This window comes from Charadrius vociferus, unplaced genomic scaffold (assembly GCF_000708025.1).
Source record: "Charadrius vociferus isolate BGI_N301 unplaced genomic scaffold, ASM70802v2 scaffold161, whole genome shotgun sequence".
In the NCBI taxonomy this organism is placed as follows: Eukaryota; Metazoa; Chordata; class Aves; order Charadriiformes; family Charadriidae; genus Charadrius; species Charadrius vociferus.
Window position 1 is genome coordinate 6,774,249 of NW_009646928.1, and position 23,355 is coordinate 6,797,603.

Genomic DNA, 23,355 nt, shown 5'->3' on the forward strand with positions numbered 1-23,355 from the left:
CAGAAGGAAAAGATACTTCTCATGGGTCTTAGCAACCAAAACATAATTTTAGTAGAAGAAACAGGCTTTGAGAGTTGAAAGACTAAACATGTGAATTTTATTGTAAGATTCATCAACATCACCTCTTCATAAGCTGCAGAAGAATTCTATAACAGAAAATAGTAGAAGGAATTGCCGTCTAAGATATTTAAAGAACTGATCACGGAAAAACTTGTATAAGAAAATATTTCAAAGAGTAGCAAGCCAGGCTGCTTTGATCAATTCTTGCGATAAGCTTAGAACAAAAGCAAACCATGGTTGTTCAGCATTATCAAAGATGCTTATGACCAATTACCCCTGAATGTAAGATCTTTAGATACAACTGTCTGTCTTTATTCAAGAGAGAACTAGTATTGAGCTACAAAAAATGTCATCACTATACTGTATGCTTGCAAGCCAAGGGTTCTCTTAAAGCAAATTAGCCAAAAAAAAAAAAAAAAGCATGCAAAATGTCTATATAGTGACTCTGTTAAATCCTAAATTAATAAGACTTAATTATACCTAGCAATAATTCATCACACCATTTAAAAGAGTCTGAATTTCACAGTGTACAAACCTGAGAGGGAACATTTTTAGGTGGTTCTATTCGAATTGTTGGGTCCCACTCTCCAGGAGGGAGAACAGTAACCTGATCAAGAAACTCATCGATTCCAGATACCAAGTCATTGCGGTCTTTTGCTTTGTATGCAACGTCGTGGAACACCTGTGAAAAATGGAGAAGCATATGTGGGAGGAAAATGAGATAGAGAAAAGAATACTCTTATTTTTCACAATGGCCCCTTTTCTCTGAAATAGAACGCACTCCGTGCAGTTCCCACCAAACAATCTCAGCTTCAACTGATTAGAATTTCTGGTACATAGTTTTCATACAAGTTCCAGCTGCTATGGAAAACATCCTTATGTGTGCTAAATGTTCTAGAGATATTACAGCTTAAAACACAATTGATTCCACTGGAAAGCAACTGTGTAAAACGGAATCTTCTCAGTGAAGATACCATGGCATGTGAATATTGTTTCTCTTTTTGTTACCTCCTTATGGTAGCATAAGCTGGGCTGTTACAGGATCATGAAATGAACTAGAATGCTATTTGTGCATGATCAGAATGATTAGCCACATTTCATCTGAACAATTCCACATTGGAGATTCCCTATTACACCTCTTCAGTCAGTACAAAATGACTAAAACCAGGCCGTGAACACAAATACCTCATCTGTCATTAGTGTTGCAATTGATCTTCCAATCTCATGGTATTGTTGCCCTTTACCAAGTGGTCCAAGAAGAATAAACAGAAACCTGCAACAATAAAAAAATTGTCAAGGATAGATGGTTGAAAGTAACTATACAAGCTACGGAAAAACTTATTTAAAAATTGGACTAGAAGAACCTCAAAGACAAATATTATATATAATCTCCTTCAAGATCCTCACACATGCATTTAAACATGAAGCTCTGGTTAGAAAAAATGTGAAAATAACTTCCAAAAATATATCATAAGCTTCACAGTCAGACTTGATTGAGACTATCAAAACCTCCTTACATAACAAACCTTATCTTATATAATAAATATATGCAATTATAATCTATGTACAGAACACATTAACATTAATTTATTTAATTCTGTTAATTCAACAGAATCAATTATTCTATGGTAGTAGCATTACTGCAATATTGGGGAAGTGAAATTACCCCTGACTAAAAAAATTTTAAAATCATTCTTACTCCCATTAAGGTTCTAGACAGCCTCTACTCTAGGCTTGGAGCTAGTAAGATTCTTTAAATGCAGGGTATAGGTTCAAATGAAATAACCGAAGTTCTCAGTTTTGCCAAAATGCAAAACACATTTTTTTTTATTAACGTTATTATAATTTTTTAAAGAAACATTTTTGCATAAATTCTTAATTACCCTAATTTTTAATTCTTTAATTTTCTTTTGGCCGAAAATCAAGAAATCTCTTGTCTTCCTTTTGGTGTTTTTTGGGGTGTTTTTGTGGGAGTTTGGGGAGGTTACAAGAAAAGGCTTCAGAAGTTTTTTTTCAAAGCCAACTCAGTCCCTCAATGTCCTTTATACACATGCAAAAATTAGAAAAGACAAAAAAAGTCATATCCAATGTAACTACAAAGTAACTATAACTAAAGAAAATTTTATACTGTTTATCTGACTAGAAGCAATGATCTGAGTCTCAGCATTGCATTTCATAGAGTAACACATTCCTGAGTGTCACAAACAACTGGAATATACAACTGCCTTCTGTCGGAATTCTACTTCTAGAGAAACTGAAAAAGGGAAGGGGAGAGAGACAGAATCTGTGTACAAACATAAGCACAAATACAAAAAAAAAGCGAGAGACTGCAATAATAGTTAAGTCAGTGTACTCAGACATGGGAAAATCACTTTAGAGTTTTGATCTGAATCAACCCCAGCAGGAAACAATATGTCTGCAGATCTATTTAAATGCTATTTGACTACAAAGTCTATTTTAGACATTTTTTTAAAATTCCTCACAATTTGTACTCAGAACCAAAGTACTCCACCAGACAACGTTTCACCTCAGAAAAAAAAAATCTAATAAAAATTTATGGTTAAAAGTCACATTTAATACCGTGTAAGTATCTGCAAAGTAACTTTTAGAGTGTGATATTTACTGCATTCTTCATCCACTCATTATCCCTAGTCAATCAAACCACATAGTTTATTCTTACCCTTTAGTCAATTCCTTCTTCATTTTTTTCTTCTGGACATAATTATGTATTATCACACAAGTAGTTTCAGTTCCAGATTAAATATTCTAAGCAGCTGAATATTTCACCTTAGTATTTCATCTGCAGTACTACCAGTTTGCATAGAATAAACTGTGTTGTAACCCAACAAGCTATCATTTCTACTCCTACAAATAATTATTATATGCACACACAATCAGTGTGTTTCTGAATATACCCATACATCACTTAAAGGATGAGTAGAAAGAAGTATCTAAAAGATGTCTTTGTTAAAGAAAGAACCAAATTCATAACTCAATAAAGGACAAAGTTGAAAGTCACACCACCCTGTCTCCACAAGGTACTCACAAAAAAACAAGAAGAGAAATAAATCCAACTGTACCTTGTTGGAATCGGAACTTCAGCTAGTCCCGTAAGCAGCACTGCAGGAGATAACCTAACAAAGGCAACAACCGCACGGTCCAGGAACTCCAGTTCACCAACTAAGATGTTTGATGCTTCAGCTCCAGGTGGTATCTTTTTCATGAAGTGTAGGTCAACCTGGGAAAATTATATTAAATTACAATCTAAAAGCTACTCACAACGATTTCCCCCCCGTTTTGTTGACAGAGGCTTTCTGGTCACTGCAATATAACCTTAGTTGTGTCAATTATACAGTTTCTACTATTCCTGTCTGCTGAATAACTATTTTTAACTAAAAATGTTTCTCAAAACCAAACAACTCGTCTTTCATTATTTGACTAATTTTTCTTGGAAACATAGTTAAAATACTGCAGAATTAATTTATAAAGACAACAAACCACATTCAAAATCTTAAGAATAGAGTATTAATTTCCTATTAATACATTTTATCAATAATCATAACAGCATCAATAATCCATAACAGTAGAAGAAATGAAGAGACCATATTTTTCCATAATTAACAATTGTGGAAATCATTAATTCATAGTTCATAAGTGCTGCATTATAATCTCAATGAGAAGAACAAGTTCCACTGCATGTAATTTTCCTTCTACTATTCTAAGTGAGATGTCATTTTGTTTTCAGATTTAATGGAAGACAGTTGCTCTTCTGCTGAAAATGACAGAAAATAAGCTATGACCATGATTGTCTCAAGAGTAAACTGAAAGAGCAAAGCAGAATAAAAACTTCAGAGTTTTAAGACCATGATGTTGACTTTTACGGGGAAGGTAAGAAAAGACAGAAAAACAGCTTCATCATGACACTGCTAAATAAGCTCAAGGTATTTGCCTAGGAATGTGTTCATTTGTATTTACTTCCTCAGTATCAGTCTAGGGTTTACTCTGTAACAAAGATCGACATGGAGTAATAGAGTATATAATGTATGTTTGATTTCATTATGCACCAGTATTATCTACATTTCAAAATGCATGAATTTTGTCATTTGCTTTCCTTTTATTAATCTAAACACAACAACAGCAACCAAATCCAATATAAACTGTTAAAGTGGACCATTTTAATGTCTATCTTACAGCCATCTGTCAGCACTAGTTTGCATAGTTTTTGGTAATATTTAGAAAATTGTTTTCTTGCAAATGGCTCTGGCACTAAATCAGAATTCAGATATAACACAGTTGCCCATGTAATGAAATCTTATTTCCCTTAGATCACAGAGATGTCTAATGCTATCCTAAGCTAATTCAGAATGACAACAAAACACCTCACAAAGTTAAACAAGCATCAAACCAATGTGGAAGGTTGGAGTCCAAGTACCTTTTCAAGGTAAAGTATCAGTGAGGTAAATTCTGTTCCCCACTCAAATCACAAAACAGCTCTTCAGGGTTAAATACAAAACCCAAACGGATTGACTTGGCACTTAATTTTGATGTCATAGGTCATTTACAGCTGAGAAGAAGGAAGTAGTCTTTCAGGCACATAGCAATGTGCACTCTGTACCAATTTTACCTTGTGAATGGATTTAACATTTAATAACTAATGTCTCATGTACAACATGCTACAGTTGTCACCTTAAGATCCCACTAACATACAAATCACAAGATCAAGATCCAAATCTGAAATAAACATTCAGTCTCCTGTTTACCAGAAAGTATTTCCAGATAAATTTCCTGTACTATTTATCAGCTTGAAATGCCAAAATTTCTAGGTAGTGAACAGAGCCCCAGTTAAAAGAAAAGCAGTTGGCAGAGAAGCATCCGACTGAGAAAATACATCTGAACCCCAGACGTTGCTTCCACTACATAACGAGAGCACAGGTGGCCCTGGAATGAGTTTGGGGCAATGGCAAAAGCTACATCCTTCGCATGCTTCATCTAATCTGTCCATCACATGCCACTTATCCCAAGAGGTCTTCAGCTAGATAGACCTCACATACATCTTAATCTGCACCCTAACCTAAGCCACATTCATGACCTGGCACTAAGTAGTATCAGCAAGCTCCAATAAACATACAACTGAATAATTAATGTGGAGGCCATTCCCCTCCAGGGCAACTCAAGGACTGAAAACAGTGGTGGGGGCCTCCCCCCGCACCAAACAAAAATTGATGTGAAGACAAACAGAGTATCATAGAATTGTAGAATGGTTTAGGTTGGAAGGGACCTTAAAGATCATTTAGTTCCATAGGCAGGGACACCTCCCACTAGGCCAGGTTGCTCAAAGCCACATCCAGCCTGGCCTTGAACACCTCTAGGGATGGGGCATCCACAACTTCCCTGGGCAACCTGTTCCAGTGCTTCACCACCCTCACAGTGAAAAATTTCTTCCTCAAATCTAATCTAAATCTACCCTCTTTTAGTTTGAAGCCATTCCCCCTCGTCCTATTACTACATGCCCTTGCAAAAAATCCCTCACCAGCTTTCTTGTAAATACCCAATGTCACTTCTTAGGAAAGCCCTGACACATATTCATCAAATTTATTTATACGCAGGGCCAGCCAGTATTCTAAAGCAAGTTGATTACTTCACATGGTATTTGAAAGGCCAAACTCTGTCAGTATGCGACCAGGGTTTGATTCAGAAATAGTTTCCATGTGGAGCATAGGAACGTTGCCATGAGAAGGGACACGGTTGCAGCCTCTTTATGCATTTTCTATTTCAGGCCAATTAGGGTTCCCTTCAGCCTCTGGCATAAGAAACAGAGAGCAGCCAGATGCCGTTGTTAAACTGCCATCCCCATCCTGCTCAGACACAGGATAAAGTGGTGCTGTGACAGATCACCTGCACATCACCCCAGGAATACAAAGTCCTAGTGGTGTCCCCAGAGGAAGAGGAGTGACACATTTACAAGTACAAACATCAGAAACTATGTCTCCCTATCTGTGCTACTGACATTCAAGACAGCTTTTAGTGCCATGTCTCACCTTATTCATAAATAGATACCAATACAATCAACAGTCTCAGTGCCGTATTCAGATTAAGTCAACTTTTTGAATCAACTCCAAAATTTGGAATATTAGAAGTAGCCCAAGGGAGACAGATTAGCAAGGAGAGAATATGTGAGGTAGTCAAAGGTGGTTTTTTGTAGAAGATAAATGAAATTAATATGTGGAACAAAATTAGAGCAAGAAATCACAATACTCAAGAGAAAATTAGTGTAGTGCTCTACTTTCCTCTCAATCTGTGCATATAATTCCAATTATAACCGTTGGGAGTTATTGCAATAGCACATTTCAAGGGGAAATTGTACTTTACTTATGCATCTTCAAAAGGATAAATGGATCTATTTAAAGGCAGTCAAAAAAGGTATTTCGATTACAACCCTTTACTGTTATTTCATTTCTGCAAACAAAAGTTGTTCCTTTCATCTTCCTGACGTCCTTGTTGGTATCCAACACTGCTGAGGCTATCCAAAAGATGACATGTCGATCTCTTCTCAGGCCAGTTTAAATAGGAAGAGCTCTTTTGATCAGCAAAGCTGCAGCACTACAAAAATACTAAGCGAAGGATCAAATGATGCAGCCTCCATTCTTGTTTAATAAAAACACCATTCAGCTAGATAACAGACTGGGATTTTGATCCTACAACACTCAAAGCAACTGGGGAAGCATGTAAGAAAAGCACTACTGGATGCCATGTTGTTCCCTTTGGATTGTTACGAGCTTCACCTCTGCACAGCTTAATTTTGAATAGACAGCTTTATATTTGATATCCTTTACAAAATTTTACATCTTGGTATTAGAAAACTTGTCAAAACAGTTATAGTTAACACTTTTACTATAAATATCAGGAACCCAAACCCCTACTTGACTTTTTAAGGCATTACAATCTTAGTTTTAAATATTTTTAAATTATTAGCATAAAATTTTTAACAACTTGTCATTGTTTATAGATCTCCTTGCTACCTCTGTAGAAATGTGGTCCATAATACAGCACCAGCCAGACTCCTTTCTTCTCCCTGTCTTTGACAAAAGAAACTGTTTCCCATCTTTATTTCAGCTATATACCGTTCCTAGTCTGGCATGTTCAGTCAAGAATTCAAATGGTGCAAATAGCTACTGCTGCTAGGAAGTAAGTCTGGCACCAGATGGAGCAATCACATAACTCTACTTTTAGCTCAGTTGCACTAACATTAAGATTCAACAGACTCAATGGGCTGTTCCTCAGAATTCTGGTTTAAATCACCTTTCTTCACTTACTCAACCTTTGTTGTATTAATGTGTCAGCTGAAGTCATCTATCCCTGTCAGGTCTGTCATCTGTATCTAATGTGACAGTTTGTTTTAGGTACATACAGACTTCTTAAATAAATTAGGATTCTCCTTTACATTAAAGCTGAGAAGCTGTTTGCTTTTCTTTGCTATCTAACATTGAACTGTCATTGCAATCTCCACTACTGAACAGTTAACATCTTTTGTGAAGTGTACTGAAATATCTTGGCTTGCCAGAAGAATTAAGTTATAGGTTTACAGAAACACATTCTGTTTGAGACATCTGGAATCCACGAATTCAGGTTATAAAAAGCGTAGTTTGCTTTCATGCATTACTTCTACAAAAAGTAAAAATCTGAGAGGTAAATTATAAGAATTCGGAATTACTTTCCTACTTCAATAATTTTCTGTTAATTTGTAAAAAATCCCCTTACAAATATACACCTATGATATTGTCATGCAATAAACTTATCTATGTTCCTTAGCTGTGATTTCCCGTTACCAGTTATTTATTAGTAAGTTTTATTTACATTTTTAAATTTTTGTTTTAGTTTATAGTAATTAAAAAATTCTTTTTTGTTATATACAAACTGTGTTGCAGTGTACATGAAACTTTAATGCTGAAGTAATATTTGCACTTCACAGCTTTTCCTGATTCACATGGATTCATTTTATTTCATTCAAAATATCTATTTGGTAGTTAGGAAGCTCTCTTCACCTTCAGTGAACACTTACCTTGCTAAAGTCAACAGTGCTATTTTCTCTGCTCACATCATTTTTGTTTTCAATACAGGCTGGAGCAGACTGTGGGGAAACAATCTGACCTGCTAAAAAAAGTATCATTATTACAAAATACTAACAATTACTTCTATAAACAAAGCAACATCTAATGAAATAGTTGTTAAAGAACTACATACATTTCCTATCAAATGTATATGAAGTATCCAAACATGGCATTTTAATTAAAGACTTATTTAGAATAGCGCATTCTCAAAAGACAGAACATTTATCATGTGCAGTTAGGAATGGGAGAACGTAATTTAGAAAATGTAAAAGATACTCTTGAATATTGGAAGACCAACTTTTTAATGACAATTAAAGCTTACGATTTTTAAGATACTACATTGGAGGAAAGTCCTGTATTCATATACTTTTTGTAAGTAATTTGAGAAGCTGCCAATTTTGAGCACTATCTATCTACAAGAATATTCCTCACTGAATAAAACAGGATTAATAATTTCCATAAATTTACTCGTGTATAAGAATGTCCTGATTATAACAACAACTATAAAAGCCAGCATAGAAGTGGGCTGCTATAAAAACAGATGTATTGGAAATTAAGACAATTTAAAAACTCAGTATTTGTTTTACATGTGATTATTGACATGTGTAAACCAAATGTTCCAGCAAGCACATTTTCAGAAAATTCCAGTGAGGATTTAATAAAGTATTTTATAGAAGTTTTAAAAATGACTCAAAATGAGAAGCATTTAAACAGGTCTCAGTCTCATGTAAGCAAACAGTAAGCCTTGTGACCAACAAAATTTTGCCAACAAAAGCTCAAGAGGAAAAACAGGATTAAGTAACAAGTATATGTCACATAAAGCATATTTTTTACTTAATGCCAGCGTTGTCCCTGTGCACAGCCAGAGGCCATCACGCACACACTGAGGGTGTGGGGCTGGCAGCAGGGCAGCACACAAGCCCCACAGGGTGACGGGCCCTTCCCTGCTTGCCTTCCCTCTTCCTCCCTCTCTAGCATGGCAGGAGCCATGCACAGCTCTGAACACCACAACAAAGTACAGGAAAAAGTACCAAATATACGAGCCAACTATCTCTTACTGCCCTAACACATACCCAGGAATAACTACAGAGTCCAACTGGCCCAGAGTCAGCATCTCGTGCCCAGCATATATTTGTTTCCATAGCAAATAAAGTCTCTCATATGACTGAGAAATGATGATGTGAAAACATTGGTTCTGGTGAAAATCAACCTAAACTTGCACAGTAACAAAGACCATATGTTCACGATACTTGAAGATGAAGACAGTCAGAAAGTCCTAAGCTAGGCACATTGCCTGGGCTATTCAAAAAGCCATGGTGTGTGCCCTCACACCACTGTTACACACGCTTGCAGTCCAAGCATGCCCTTAGCCACAGCCAGGAAACAAAGCGCTTCGCAGGATCCAGTCCGAACAGGACAGGAGACTTGCAAGAGTATCTCAACCATTGCCAAAACACTGAAGTATCCAGCTTCTGTCACAGCTGAGCACTACAGTATCCTTGTCTCAGTCTGGTCATGAATTCCCAGTTGAAACACTTGTTCAAGGAAAAGGCTGGTTTTCATGAAAATCAACATCTCATTTTCCACTAGGCAGATCTCCCGTGACACAAAACAGTTTTTAGACTCTTGTGCTGCATCCTGGTAGCATAGCCAGAGAGATTTCGCTTTGATTAGGAAGTACAGGAACTGTGTGTTTTAAAATGTATTGCTAGAAATCTTATTACTAAATGTATCAATCTTTAAAATGTAAATATTTTCTCTCTGATTCAGGACAAGGACAGATCAAAACAGGACTAGAAATTAGGGCATTTGTTCAGCACTACAGCAAAATAAACAGACAATGGCAAAAAAACAGTCATGATGTGCATGTTAACCTAACCAAGTAAACAAAAATAAGTCAGGATTAGAATTTACATATGACAAGAATAAAGGATTGATTTCAGAAAGCAACTTATTAATGTAACTTAAAGGAATTCACATTTAAAAACACTACTAATTCCTAAATGTCACAAGAGACAACTTTTGCAAATTGGAAGCCGGAAACATTAAATATGCAAGATGCTTATAAATGCTCATTCCATTTGTCTGTTTTAATTAGACCTTCAAGAAAAAACAGAGTTCCATCATTGTTACACCATCACCTTTACACTATGTATTCCCATATACTACTTCACAGTGGAATTATTTTCTTTATGGTTTATTTAGCAGTCTTACAATTATTTTTACAGCGATCATCCTCTATTGTTATAACTATTAAAAATAATTAATATATACATTTGATTTCTGTACTATTTTGGAGATTTTAATAACGTAACAAAAGCCTTCCACTAGGAAGGGGAAATTTCCGCCCTAACTTACTCCCAGAAAACTTTAAATCTGGTAAAATTAGACCTTCTTAACTCTTAATTTCTTCTTTTTAGAAACTCCTCTACATTCTAGGATCTATGTAAAGGGAAATACTTGTAATAATTAGTCATACTAACATACATACTATGTTATAAAGCCATTACAGGAAAGCAATAGAAAGAGTAGTTCATTATCTTTCTGTTGCTAATTGGGGATTTACATCTATACTTCTTTTTTTTCTGGACACAAAAATTCAAGAAAATGAGAGCAAGGATATCTGCCAGGGAGATAAAAATATTGACCAACAAATGAGGCAGAGCATGGACCACCTGTTATAAATACTGAAGTTTTAACATGGTAATTGGAGGTGTAAAAGGCCTCTAAGGAATTAACATAGAAGTCCAAAGGCTAATTTTTAAACATTGTGTCCACTTTTCTTTCTGGAGAAAAATATGTAAAAATATACATAGTAGGAAATAAAAGCCACAACCAGAAAGCATGTGAAGTTTATAAGAATAGCATATGTTCTTTTTCTGTGCCAACGGAAGACCTCAAACTTCGATTTACCCATATGCTGGAGTAATCTGAAAGAACACAAGTTTTACCTTGAGGCAGTAAGAGATGTTTAAATAGCTCTCTAACTTAAGACAGCTTTCTGGATCTTGGAACAAGAAGTTTGGGGGTTTTTACTGTATTGAATAACAATCAAAAATACAAGGTAGAAAAGACAGATAATTTCAGTTTTCACATGATAGTCATGGGGAAAGTTTTTTAAGGAGTACCTTAAACACACTGGAGGAATGCATGTTTCTTATGCAATAACAGTGTCAGTAAAATGCAAATCTGAAACTTAGTCTCTCTGTGACCCTTCAACAGAAAAGTAAGACAAAAAGTACTTGGTTTTGGAGAGGTTTTTGCTCCTATACACATTTAGTTTGTTAAATGCCTGTATATTTTGCACGAGATAGTAGGCAGATGGAGTGCTAGGGTGGCCCTCTCCCTAGGAACAGGACTGTAATACCACATGGTTATTTTTCTATTTGGTAGCTTCCTCTACTTGTGAGCTATGAAGCCACAAAAATTCATAAATGACAAACTTTGTGTATAATTTCATGTTGACTTAAAGGAAGTGTTTTTGGGGTGAATACTGTTAAGCACATGAGAAATTCCCAATGAGGTAAGACCAAAAGCATACTGACGGCAACCTAGTGAACGCTGTCATCACCATGCTACATTGGTTTTCCAACGTCATTAAAAATACTGTTTGCTAAAGCATATTGGCAACTATATAAGTGCTTTATCCTCAAGCTGTTTTTAATTTCAGCAACTGACTGTTTTCTCTGAATGAAGGAAACAGTTATTGGCACCATGAGGGTCCCATGAAGCAACAATCAAAGAGCTATGTGAATGAAGAGAGGAGCTGTCACATCATACCTAGACTAAAACAAAAGCAAACAAACAAACAAAAAATTAAAACAAAAGCAAACAAAAAAAAAAACCCTATTTCCTCTCTGATTTCCACCAAAACGTCAACAGTCACCGCTGCATCACTATTTCCTCTCTGATTTCCAGCAAAACGTCAACAGTCACCGCTGCATCAAACTGTCTCTGGAATACAGATACACTAAATCCAAGTTTTCTCCAAGACTTATCTTTATGATATGGGAGCCTTCAAAGCACTGTGCAAAAGAAGAAAAAAACCAAATTCAAACTAACCCCAAACCCTAGCCAGGCTTTAAACATTTGCTCTGAGAAAAACACTTGGGATGGTTTATTACTTCTCTAAGTTGGCGATATGGGGTTTAGGCTGGTAAGAATGGTGAAGGCATAAACCATCAACTCCCCATAAGAGGGAATTAGAGCAGCAACGGCCTTGCCATTTATTCAGCTCTTCCATGCCCTGTCCTTGCCAGTTCCATTCCAGGTCTCTCAAGCAAAACGCTTATTTACTTATTTATTGTATGATGTAAATACAGTATTTTATTTTTTAAGAGGGCAATGTAGTCCTTATAAATCTGAAGCTTAAAAGCCTTGATTTATCCTGTAGTCCATCTACATAAAGCATCTGAAGAGTTGCATTCTTTGAGAGTTCATTCGAGAGCCATTCAGATATTTTGAAGTATCAATCAAACAAATGCACAATGTGGTATCATTGAAATATCCAACCTAGATACAAAGGAACTTAATACCTAACAGATAAAACAACAGTAAAATGGGTGTGAAGGCTTATCTATGCATCAAAAAGCCAGTATCAGCAGTTTTTAAAATTATATTTTAAATTGGTGTCCATAAAAAGATGAGGTTTTTTTCCAGTTAATGTGAAATTGCCAGAGCTTTGAATAGAGCAAGAATTCACACAAAAAATATCACATCATGCAAAGCCAAGCCACTTAAAAATCAAAATCCATCAAAATAAGGTCCATATTTGTTAGCTAATAGAAGTTTGCATTTGCAGACAGAGGTCAGCATTTTGAGACTATTAGTCCTGCTAAATGGAAAAAAAAAAAATTAATCCCAGTCAATTAATGTCACATGTAACACACTCTTAGTCCCTAAAATTTAAAGCTCAAGACATTTAACTATGTGTACTGTATTTATAAATCAAAATCCACGAGATCTCCAGAATGCCAATGACAAAACCCAAGAACAATGTATTCAGATACAAATCACAGTTAATGGAAACAAACTGGATGCAACTGACACATCAAAGGAAACTGAATCAGAAAAGAAGTTGCTTATTTTTCTAGACCATACAGATTTCTTCCCATTCAGAAAACAAATGTGATTTGCAAGCCACCTCAGGCTTTTCAGTGCAACCTTTAGGCTGCACTGAAATCTTTAGGCTTTTCAGTGCAACTGGTCACCAATTTTCCAAATCTAAATGGACACACTGTCCAGATCAAAAATCAAGGATTGAAAAACAGTAAGTTTTCCTAAGTTTATGGTAAAATTCTAATATAACAGAGCAGTGATACCATCTTTGCAGGCTGAATGCATATGTACTTTTAGGTCTCTTGATGCATAACATTTTAAATTGGTGGAGAACCATGTCACTCCCACTGTACCTGTGTAACTGCAAGCAGATTTGGTGTTCACTAATGATACATGATTTAAGAGGATGACGAAGAAGTCATTTTAACGATTTTTCTAATGCTAGACCTGAATCTCAAGCATAATTCACATGAAGTCATGCAGTTTTAACTAAAATGCTATGTTTTGCAGTTTTACAAATTGATGTAAGAAAATGAATTCTAAAGAAATGGCACTTCCCCCAAAAAAAACCCCATCATTCCACACAAGCTTCTCTTAAGTGTGCCAAGGTTGCTGACAAAGGCCTGGGGTATTTTTTAATCACTATAGCAAGAAGTTGCATGCTGTTGAGAAACTGAGATGAAGACATAGGTGTACATTTGAAATGATCTGAAGCCCAAGCAAGAATAGGTATTTATACTACCTCTTAACCTTCAGGGAGTTTACAGAACCCAAAGGATAGGAGATGAGGAAGATACAGAGATGAGATGAGCCTGTTAGAGACAGACACAACAAAGACAGAGCAAAATAAAGAAATACAAAGATGAATGACACAGTTTTATACATACAGATTACACATTTTATCACGGGTACAAAGAAATGTGGGGAAAGAAAGAATAAATATCAGATGATAATGTTTGTAAATTCATGTTATATTTTAGTAATATAAAAACCCGTGGATAATACAAGTTGATTAAAATATATACATTTGAGAAGAATATAAAACGAGAAACAGAGTACTAGCTAATTTAAGCTAGAATTAACTATCTGTGAGTTTGCCTTCTCTTCACAAAAAGCTGGAGTGATCCACCTGATGCAGATCCAATACTGCCAGAAAACTTGGGTGTATATATATGGCATTTGTTGTGACTTATTCCAAAAACAAAGGAAGGCAGTCACATACCTAGGAGTGCATGCCTACTCTTCTCATATGACTCCAAGTAATGTCCACGGTATTACTGACATGAGAGTTTCACATGATGTAAGCTAGCTCTGAGTTATGGTTGAATGTTTGAATGCTTGAACTGATGTTTAGGACAGATTAGGAAACTGAGGAAAGTAACAAACACCATCACATAACTGGTAATTCAGATTTACTGGGATACTAAAGCATACTGTCCTGAATTAGATAGCCAGGCATAGTCTTAAACACCTCCATGTGCGCTCATACTGCCATAAAACAATGAAGAAGTCCAAACCAGCCCATCATGCTAACTGAAATAACTAGGAAAAGGCTTGAAAAAGAGTATGTCAAAATGAACTGTTCCAGCACCTCATGCTGTTAACTCTGAAGATCCTCAATTTAATATACCATTGCTTTCTTCAAGCTCTTTGGCATATCAATAAACCTCTCCTTGGAATTTCAGAATTTCTCAAAAATCAGACACGATGTGTGGCATAATGCAATTTTTACACTAATAATGTGTCTGCTCTGACATCAAGAGAGAAGAAGCAGTTATAAATGGCATATGTATGGAACAGAAAACAGGCACAAGATCATGTTATTATGGATAAAGAACACTTCAGCAAGGTGCATAGAAATACAATTTACAAGTCACTTATCCTGCCATGCTCCTCTCCCCTAGTTCCTTCCTCTTCAACTTTAATCAGTAAAAGGTCTGTTAGATCTCATTACATATAAACACACACACGCACTCTGAAGTCTAAACTAAAAGTGAAATAGCCAGTCAAAAAAATTAAAATGCCTACATGATGAAAACTTCTTTTCCTAACCACATTTTCATCAAATCAGCTACTTTTCTATGGCACGCAAGCTTAAATTCTGAATTACAGAACCCTTTATAAAAGGGGAAAGGCTTATGAAATTATTTTAGCATTCCTCTAACAATAGAAAAGTGTTGTCTATTTGCAATTGTCTTTGGCTTTTTAGACTATGTTGTAGGAATTTACAGACACTGCTCTCAGGTAGCAGAGTGAAAAACCTATTTATCTCAATAAAAATAAGTTAAATTGCTTTACAAACCAAACTTTCTAAAGATGATTTACTAATGACAACGATTACCTGCCTTTTACAGTATTTATGCTAAAATTACTCGCCATCCTCTATTTTGGGTATTTGGTGTCAAATTAGACTTAAAAAAAAAAATAAATCATTTTTCCTCCTCTTATGCCAAATTTGACTGTCGGTTTTTATTGGAACATCAAAAGCAGGCTTTTAATTCTCACAGTTTTGATGCTTAATGAAAAGTGAAAGTTAAACACAGCATGGCAGCATTAAAAATGCATGGTAAATCCATAGCACCCTGACATCTTAGCCCTCCAGAGGATGTGAAGAAAAGCCATTGTAAACAAAAGATAATACTACTAAATACAAAGCAAATTAATTAGATGGTCTGACAGACTTTTAAACAAAGAAAAAATGGAGGGAGAACATATGTACAACTATCTTACAGCAAAGATATCACAGTGGTCTGTCAGCAGCACAGCCACATATTGAATTTAAGTTTATGTCTTCATTTTCAGACTTTGCTCCTGAATACCTTGAAATTGATACATTGATATGCTAGCACAGTCAAGAACCTGGACAAAGAAAGGGTTTTGCATCCTCAGCTGTACCACGGAACCCAGATGGCAAGGACTGATGGCTCTGAACCACCTACTTTACAAACTACAGACTGCTAAGGATTCTTATCAGTTAAACTGTCTACACTAAACCCAAATTTAACCAAACTGAGAATTTCCTTTCATGAAAAAAAACTGTCGAAGTTCCCCTGCCTCATTTCAACAGGGACAAATAAGTGGCCCTTCTAAAGCTCCTGTCACTTGCTGTTTCTGCAAACTCTGATCTCTGACAGGGGTGAACTGCACTGTAGGCTTATCAGTAGTACCCGAGATGATGTGGTTTTCTCCCTGCAGTCTCCTAGGAATTAAGCTTCCCATCCAGAAGGTAAAAGCAATTTTACTATTTTAATGCATTTTTGTATTAAAGAGAGAGAACAATACTGCTACTGTTGGCAATATATGGAACATTTTACGTTCATACATTCTACACAATGTTTCTGCATTAATGGGAACAAGCAGACTGAAATGATGCCTTGATTGCATTTTACCAGTTTGTCCTCAGGAAATAAAGATGTGTCTCATAGCACGCTCTCGACAACAATACAAGGTGTTTGTATCCCTTAATTTTGCTTTCTTTTTACACATATTTAGCTGATTTTTCTTTTGCTTTCATCTGATCCAAAGTTATATTTTAACAATTCGTTGTTGTATTATTATGAGAAGCTTGTACAGACACTCCCTGGCAATCTAGAAAGAAATATACAGCTGCAGTGAGCATAACACTGTAGTTGAACTTAAGCGTTTGGGTCATGAGGTAACAGCAGAAGAAAATGATCAGAAACCTCACTGCTACCCCTGGTCAAGCTTCCAAGGGCAGCAGGGTTCTTGAAAGCTGAGCATTTCAGTGTAGATTCCTGCATAATTTACACACTGTGTACTATGGCAAGTTACCCAGGTTAAAGAAATAACTAAGAGTAAGCCAGAAGAGGTAGCAGTCTGTATGCCTGAAATTAGGCAGCTCTCCAGAATCATCCCTTTCCCCCACTCCTTTAATCCTGGAGTACTGGGGCAATAGTTGCCACTCAAGCCCATGAGCTGCTTAGTTGCTGTTGTCTTGAAAAGGGAAAAAAAAATTGATTCCTTTTAAAACAAAAAACTTAGACTGAATTTTCCTCTTCTAAAGCTAATACTAATTTTAGTGCAATTCATGCAATAAAAGAAGATTCAGACTTTCAAATGTAACAGGGTAATGGATGGTAAGAGAGAGACTTAAAATAAACCAACCCTTCTTCGCTTTATCACAGAGCCATCATCTATTTTGAAGAGGTCAATGCAAGAGCCCGCCAAATGTGCATTAGCACTTAAAGGATGCAAGCAGAAAACAAATGCTTCAAACTGAGTAAAAGACATCTGTGTCCAAAAAGACTGCATTTGGAACTCTTCAATGTAATTTAGATAAGAAGCTGATTTACCTTTGTATAAATGTTCCAAAAATTATTTAGATTTGTATTGTTTACGGCGTATTTAACTTAATTTAAATTAACACAGTGAAAGTGACTAAGTGATTTTTCTAACCAGGGGTTAGAGTGCTCTGAGGCATCTGCATAAACCTGTGTACTGGAATTCAGTAATCTTGCAAAATAAGCACAAATGAAAACCTGTAAGAATGTGTCTCCCTACTGACAGAATCACTTAACCATTGAATATATAAAATTAGTGTGTTTAATATAGACTTAGATGCTGTCCTGATCAGAATCTATTTTTGGGGGAATTCAATAGAGATATGAAGGTTCCCAGAAGAAACTTGGGCAAAAGTGAGATGTTTCTGGAGTAAATTACTGTATCAGTTCCACTAACAGGCACAGAAAGTTACTGAAATTGTGCTCATGATACTTTCACAGCTTGCCTTGAGGGTTTTTTATAAGGACACCTACTGCTTATTTTTTATATAAGATCTAGTGCAAAAAGCTTATGGAATGCAAGCTGCCATCTTGCGTCCTGCAGAAATTGAGGAATAGGAACATTACAACATTAACTTTCTTAAATGTCTCCTGAATATTTGTTTAAAGTCATAAGCAAGAGTTGCACAAATCAACAGGAAAGTTGCCTTACAAAGGATGGACAATCATCCTACTTGCTTTTACTCTTGTGCATCCGTATGCATAATCATGCACATCTTAATAATTTTTTTCTTACTGTTAAAATGATATTTTGGCATAATTAATATGTTTCTATTTAATAGCCTCTTCAGATGAAATTACATGTTGTCTTTTAGGTCTGAGAGTCTTCCCCAGGGAATTGGCTAGATTTAGAAGTACCTATTAAAACTTTATATGGCAATGATTAAAACAAAAGGTCCTTCCTTGAAACCAAAGTTAATCTTTATACCAACAGCCCCATCTTTCCAGATCAGCCACACTACGACTCTTTCCCCTTCTGCCCTATAGGGCACATGGCACACAGCTGCCTCTTACACACTATACCTTCCCAGTGCTACAGCTGTTTCCTCACTCCCCACTTCCCAGAGTGACAAGGGAGCTCAGTAGGGCCCTGAACCAGAAGGACGCACAAGGGACTGAGATTTCACTAAAGCTAAGGTGATTTCTGGAATAAGAGTCACTATAGTCCGAGCGTATTCAGACAAAAATGTTGTGGGTATTGTGATGATACTGGATACAGAGGCTCAGTAATTGTGCAATGTATAATTCTTGTGAATTAATTGTAAGTATTTGCAAAATTTGAATGCAATTTTCATAACACAGGCCTGTGTTTATGTAAATAAGGAAGGGGCAGTAAGAAATTATCGTTCATTATGATTAACCTATAACAACAGTACAGCTTATAAAGGCTTCTGTTAAAGGAAGAAAGACAAAAGTTAAGCCAATATTTTAGTGTAGAACCACTCTGCAAATGTGCTCTCTCATTTTTATGAACGTGATTTTCCAAAAAGTGATTTTCTGAAAGAACAAGGCACAGTTCTTGCAGCATCTCTCCAATAGTGTCATCTTGAAAATGTTTTTCTCATTTTCCAACCCCTCAAACTCAACTATGAAATCTGAAGCATCAGCTGAACACTATGTAACGCATACACTGTCATAGACTTAGAAACTAAATCAGTGCTGGATAGTCAACAGAGGTCAAAAATAGTCAAATCACATTTCTGGCACTAATGGAGCATGTCCACAGTTCAGAGCAACACTGTGTAAAGATGGTGAAGCTCAGTCTGAAGGATCGCAGAGAGTGCCGAAAGCACCATAAGTGTACTTGAGCTGTGCTGGACCGTGTATGCGCTATGCCAATTACCCAGGACAGAATGGCACACTAAGACAGCTAGCCTGCTTCCAACACCTGAGCTAGTTCCCCTGAATAACTCTGCACAGCCCTGAATTGTGACAGATACCTGATTTTCAAATTTAAACAGGTGTGTTACTGAGTGCGTAAGAACAACCACTCTCATGTAAAAGGTACCACTTTTACACAGTAGCTTTTCAGAGCAGCATCATGCCGAGTTCAAGCTGTGGGTACAAAGTACATGTGATACTGAACAGGCAGATATTCTTGAAAGCTCAAAATGCAAAATACAGCAATGCATTACCATTTTTATCCATGGAATGGGGCTCAGACTGCTTCTTTCCAATATCAGCAAAGGATCTCACAATTGGGATTCTGTTGCTCAGTTTCTTCTGATTCTGATGGTGATGCTGTTTCAGTAATGCCTCATGCACTCTGTGACGAACATCCTCACTGAGCTGCCCAGAACTCACCTGCTGATCCAGAATCATATCTGAAAATATATACATAAACATAATGAGAGGGGAAAGAGAAAATATTTATTTTCAAATTGCAATCATAAGAATTAGTACCCTACAGGATTACAAATGAAAGGTATCAGTTCCTCTAATGCAACAGAATTAAATGGTAAGTTTTATGTAGAAGTGTTTCACTCTCAGGAGAAAAAACAAACAAACAAAACAACAAAACAAAACAAAACCAAACCAAAAGGGATGCTATTAATGTAAAAAACTCAGTACACCAAAAGATATGCAGTTCCCAAATTAAGGTCACCTATGTAACTTTGAAGTCAGTCCCCAAGCAATCCCATACATAATAATCTTGAGTTTAAATACATTATGGTTTTAGGTGTCTTGTTTTTTTCCAACCCCTATCCTATTTGATACAAAGGACTGGAATGCTGTAAGGAAACAACATTTTTATTCCCTTTATATTTACCACGGGAGATCACAGTCTAGCTTTTTATTTCTTATAACTATTATTACAATACTTTCAGTACAATATAAAGAAATTTCAGATAAGATAACACCGGAAAAATTGCTGAATTATTTGCAAATACTTAATAAGATCTCATTCTACTGCCCAATGTACATGTTTCTGCAAGAGAATCATTACATGGAGGTGTGAGTGAATCTGATGCCCCTGCTAAGAAATTACAACCAGTTTTGCAGTCCACTGGCAGAAAATATTCTTACATATTCATATTCAAAACTATTTGTAAATATGTGCATTATGTATTTCAAATGGGAAAAAATTGTTGAGAATTTTGTGGGAATTATTATTTTGGGAAATCTTGCTAGTGACAGTAATGACGCTTAACAGAAAAAGAAAGGCAAAAAAGAAATTCTGTATGAAAGCAAGTAAAACAACATTTAAGTACACACTGTCCTTGTATATCCATTGGAAGAAACTGTACTCTACAACAATAGTGATCTACGCAGCTCAGTCAAATACTCCTTGTACTGAAAATTCAGACAGCTCATGATTCTGTGGTGGAGTCAGATTCCTATCTACCAGTAAACTCAGTGGAAAAGCAAGCACAGCAGAAAGAATAAAAAGCAGATGCCTCATCAGTAGAGACATAATTCATCCGTTTTTTGATAATCCTCAAGAGCAAGAGAAAAGAACAGAGATAATCAAAGGCGTTAAATAATTATTCTGGTTAAAAGCAGAGTTTAACTGCTAACAGTGGACTATGCGTAGTATATACATTTAAAAAACACAACAGTTTTTCTGAAATTCTCAATATCCACAAAACAAGCCCATGTATTATATATATAGCTGCTCTAAGAGCTGAACAACAAATTACCTGCATGTTTCACTTACTATGACAAGGCTAACAACAAATTTACATCTCTATGATGACACACGCAAAAAGACAAGGCTAGGTCCACAAATAAATGCAGTCACCAACAGATGCAAACATGAGAAATGTATCTTGAGTGCACCCTCAGCAAGTTTGCCGATGATACCAAGCTGTTTGGCGAGGTAGACATGCTGGAGGGGAAGGATGCCATCCAGAGGGACCTGGACAGGCTGGAGAACTGGGCCCAAGCCAACCTCATACAGTTCAACAACAAGGCCAAGCGCAAGGGTCCCATCTGGGTCAGGGCAATCCCAAGCACAAATACAGGTTCGGCAGGGAATGGCTGGAGAGCAGCCCTGAGGAGAAGGACCTGGGCGTGCTGATTGACCAGAAGCTCAACATGAGCCAGCAATGCGCAATCACAGCTCAGAAGGCCAACCGTATCCTGGGCAGCATCAAAAGAAGTGTGGCCAGCAGGTCAAGGGAGATGATCCTGCCCCTCTACTCCACTCTCGTGAGACCCCACCTGGAGTGCTGCATCCAGCTCTGGAGGACATGGACCTATTGGAGCGTGTCCAGAGGAGAGCCACGAGGATGATCCGAGGGCTGGAGCACCTCTCCTATAAGGAGAGGCTGAGAGAGCTGGGGCTGTTCAGCCTGGAGAAGGCTCCAGTCAGATCTTATTACGGCCTTCCAGTACCTAAAGGGGCCTACAGGAGAGCGGGGGAAGGACTTTTTACTAGGGCATGTAGTGACAGGACAAGGGGGAATGGCTTTAACCTGGAAGAGGGCAGGTTTAGATTAAACATTAGGAAGAAATTTTTTACTTTGAGGGCGGTAAGGCACTGGAACAGGCTGCCCAGAGAGGCTGTCGAGGCCCCATTCCTGGAGGTGTTCAAGGCCAGGCTGGACATGGCCTTGGGTAACCTGGTCTAGTGGGAGGTGTCCCTGCCTATGGCAGTGGGGTTGGAACTTGATGATCTTCAAGGTCCGTTCCAACCTAAACCATTCTATGATTCTATGATCAGCATCTTGCGATGAAGAGTGATGCAGAGGTTTTCAACGTTGCCTTTGACCCTCTCCAACAATTACATTCTGCGCTGTATTAACAACAGTGTTGACCAAATGGCCAATGCCAAGGAGTAATACTGACTGGTGGTGTTCCTAAACTAACAAAACCTGTCTTTGGGGTGCTTCACTTGACTTTTATCTCCAAGGTTAACTCAAACACCACCTGGTTAGTTATCACTGCACTCCCAGTTGAGACAAACACAGGTTTTCCATTACTCTTCCATTACTTCATGGAAGAGACAGAGCAGCATAGCAGCAAGATGAGTGACAGAAAGGCAAAAAAGAAAGTAACACAAGTTCAAGACAAAGTCTTCAGTAGATTTTTTTTTTCAGAAAGAGCCAAGAATTTGCAACAGATAAGAAAAAGAAAGGAAAGCTCCAGCTCCAAGAAACATATTAATTTTCCTGCTCAACCCTATTGCCTTTTGAAGAACTGCCTCTGCCCTGAGAATAAGACTATCTTCCCTTTAGATAGCCTTAGTACATGAATTTGCATGTCACAGTTACAAAAACAGGACAGTACTTCCTGTAACATGACAGCAGATCTTCAGAGAAAAAAAGTTAATAATATGTAACTTAAGGCATCTGTGCTAAAGCACAACTGAAATGATCCTCTACCCCCTCCTTTTTAATTTTGCTGACCAAAAGGCAAAGTGTAGAAGATGCAAAAAAAAAGATTACCTTCTTCGAGTTGCCCTAAGACAGAAATCAAAAGAAAGATTTGAAAATAAGGACTCCTCTAGAACAGGCAAATTTAGGGTTGTGGTCATCACCTTGCTTATAGATCAGTGGAACTCCACTTGTATGGTGCCATTCCTGGAATTACAGTAGTTTCCATATCAAATATTAAAATAAATTAACTGCTGAGGATGATGTCGTTATTTAAGATCATCCACTTGAGGAGCGAAAGTGCCAGGAAAAAGAAAATCATATCCCTATCCTCTTCCTTGCCTAGATGTTCTGCTAGACTCATTAACAGTCAACACAAGCCATGGAGTTACTGCCAGTGTGGTGACTAACAATTTTTATTTCCTGCCAAACTGAAAAGAAAGTGGTTTACCTTGAGTTTTCCTTTTTTTTTTTTTTTTTTTTTTACAACTTTCCTTTTTCTGTGGGCAC

General features: G+C 36.8%; 1 protein-coding gene across 2 annotated transcripts in view; it reads right to left on the reverse strand.

Annotated features, from left to right (window-relative positions):
- Positions 1-23,355, reverse strand: part of SLC4A10 (solute carrier family 4, sodium bicarbonate transporter, member 10) — a 127,767-nt gene that overhangs the window by 36,848 nt on the left and 67,564 nt on the right. The window contains exons 6-10 of one of the 2 annotated variants that reach the window (XM_009894617.1): positions 19,663-19,851; positions 8,120-8,208; positions 3,141-3,298; positions 1,246-1,333; positions 596-742 (exon numbers count right to left, since the gene is read on the reverse strand). In XM_009894617.1, the coding sequence (XP_009892919.1) occupies positions 596-742; positions 1,246-1,333; positions 3,141-3,298; positions 8,120-8,208; positions 19,663-19,851 (671 nt within the window). Of the gene's footprint in view, positions 1-595; positions 743-1,245; positions 1,334-3,140; positions 3,299-8,119; positions 8,212-19,662; positions 19,852-23,355 lie in introns of both variants that reach the window. The other variant, XM_009894618.1, reaches the window with a different exon arrangement.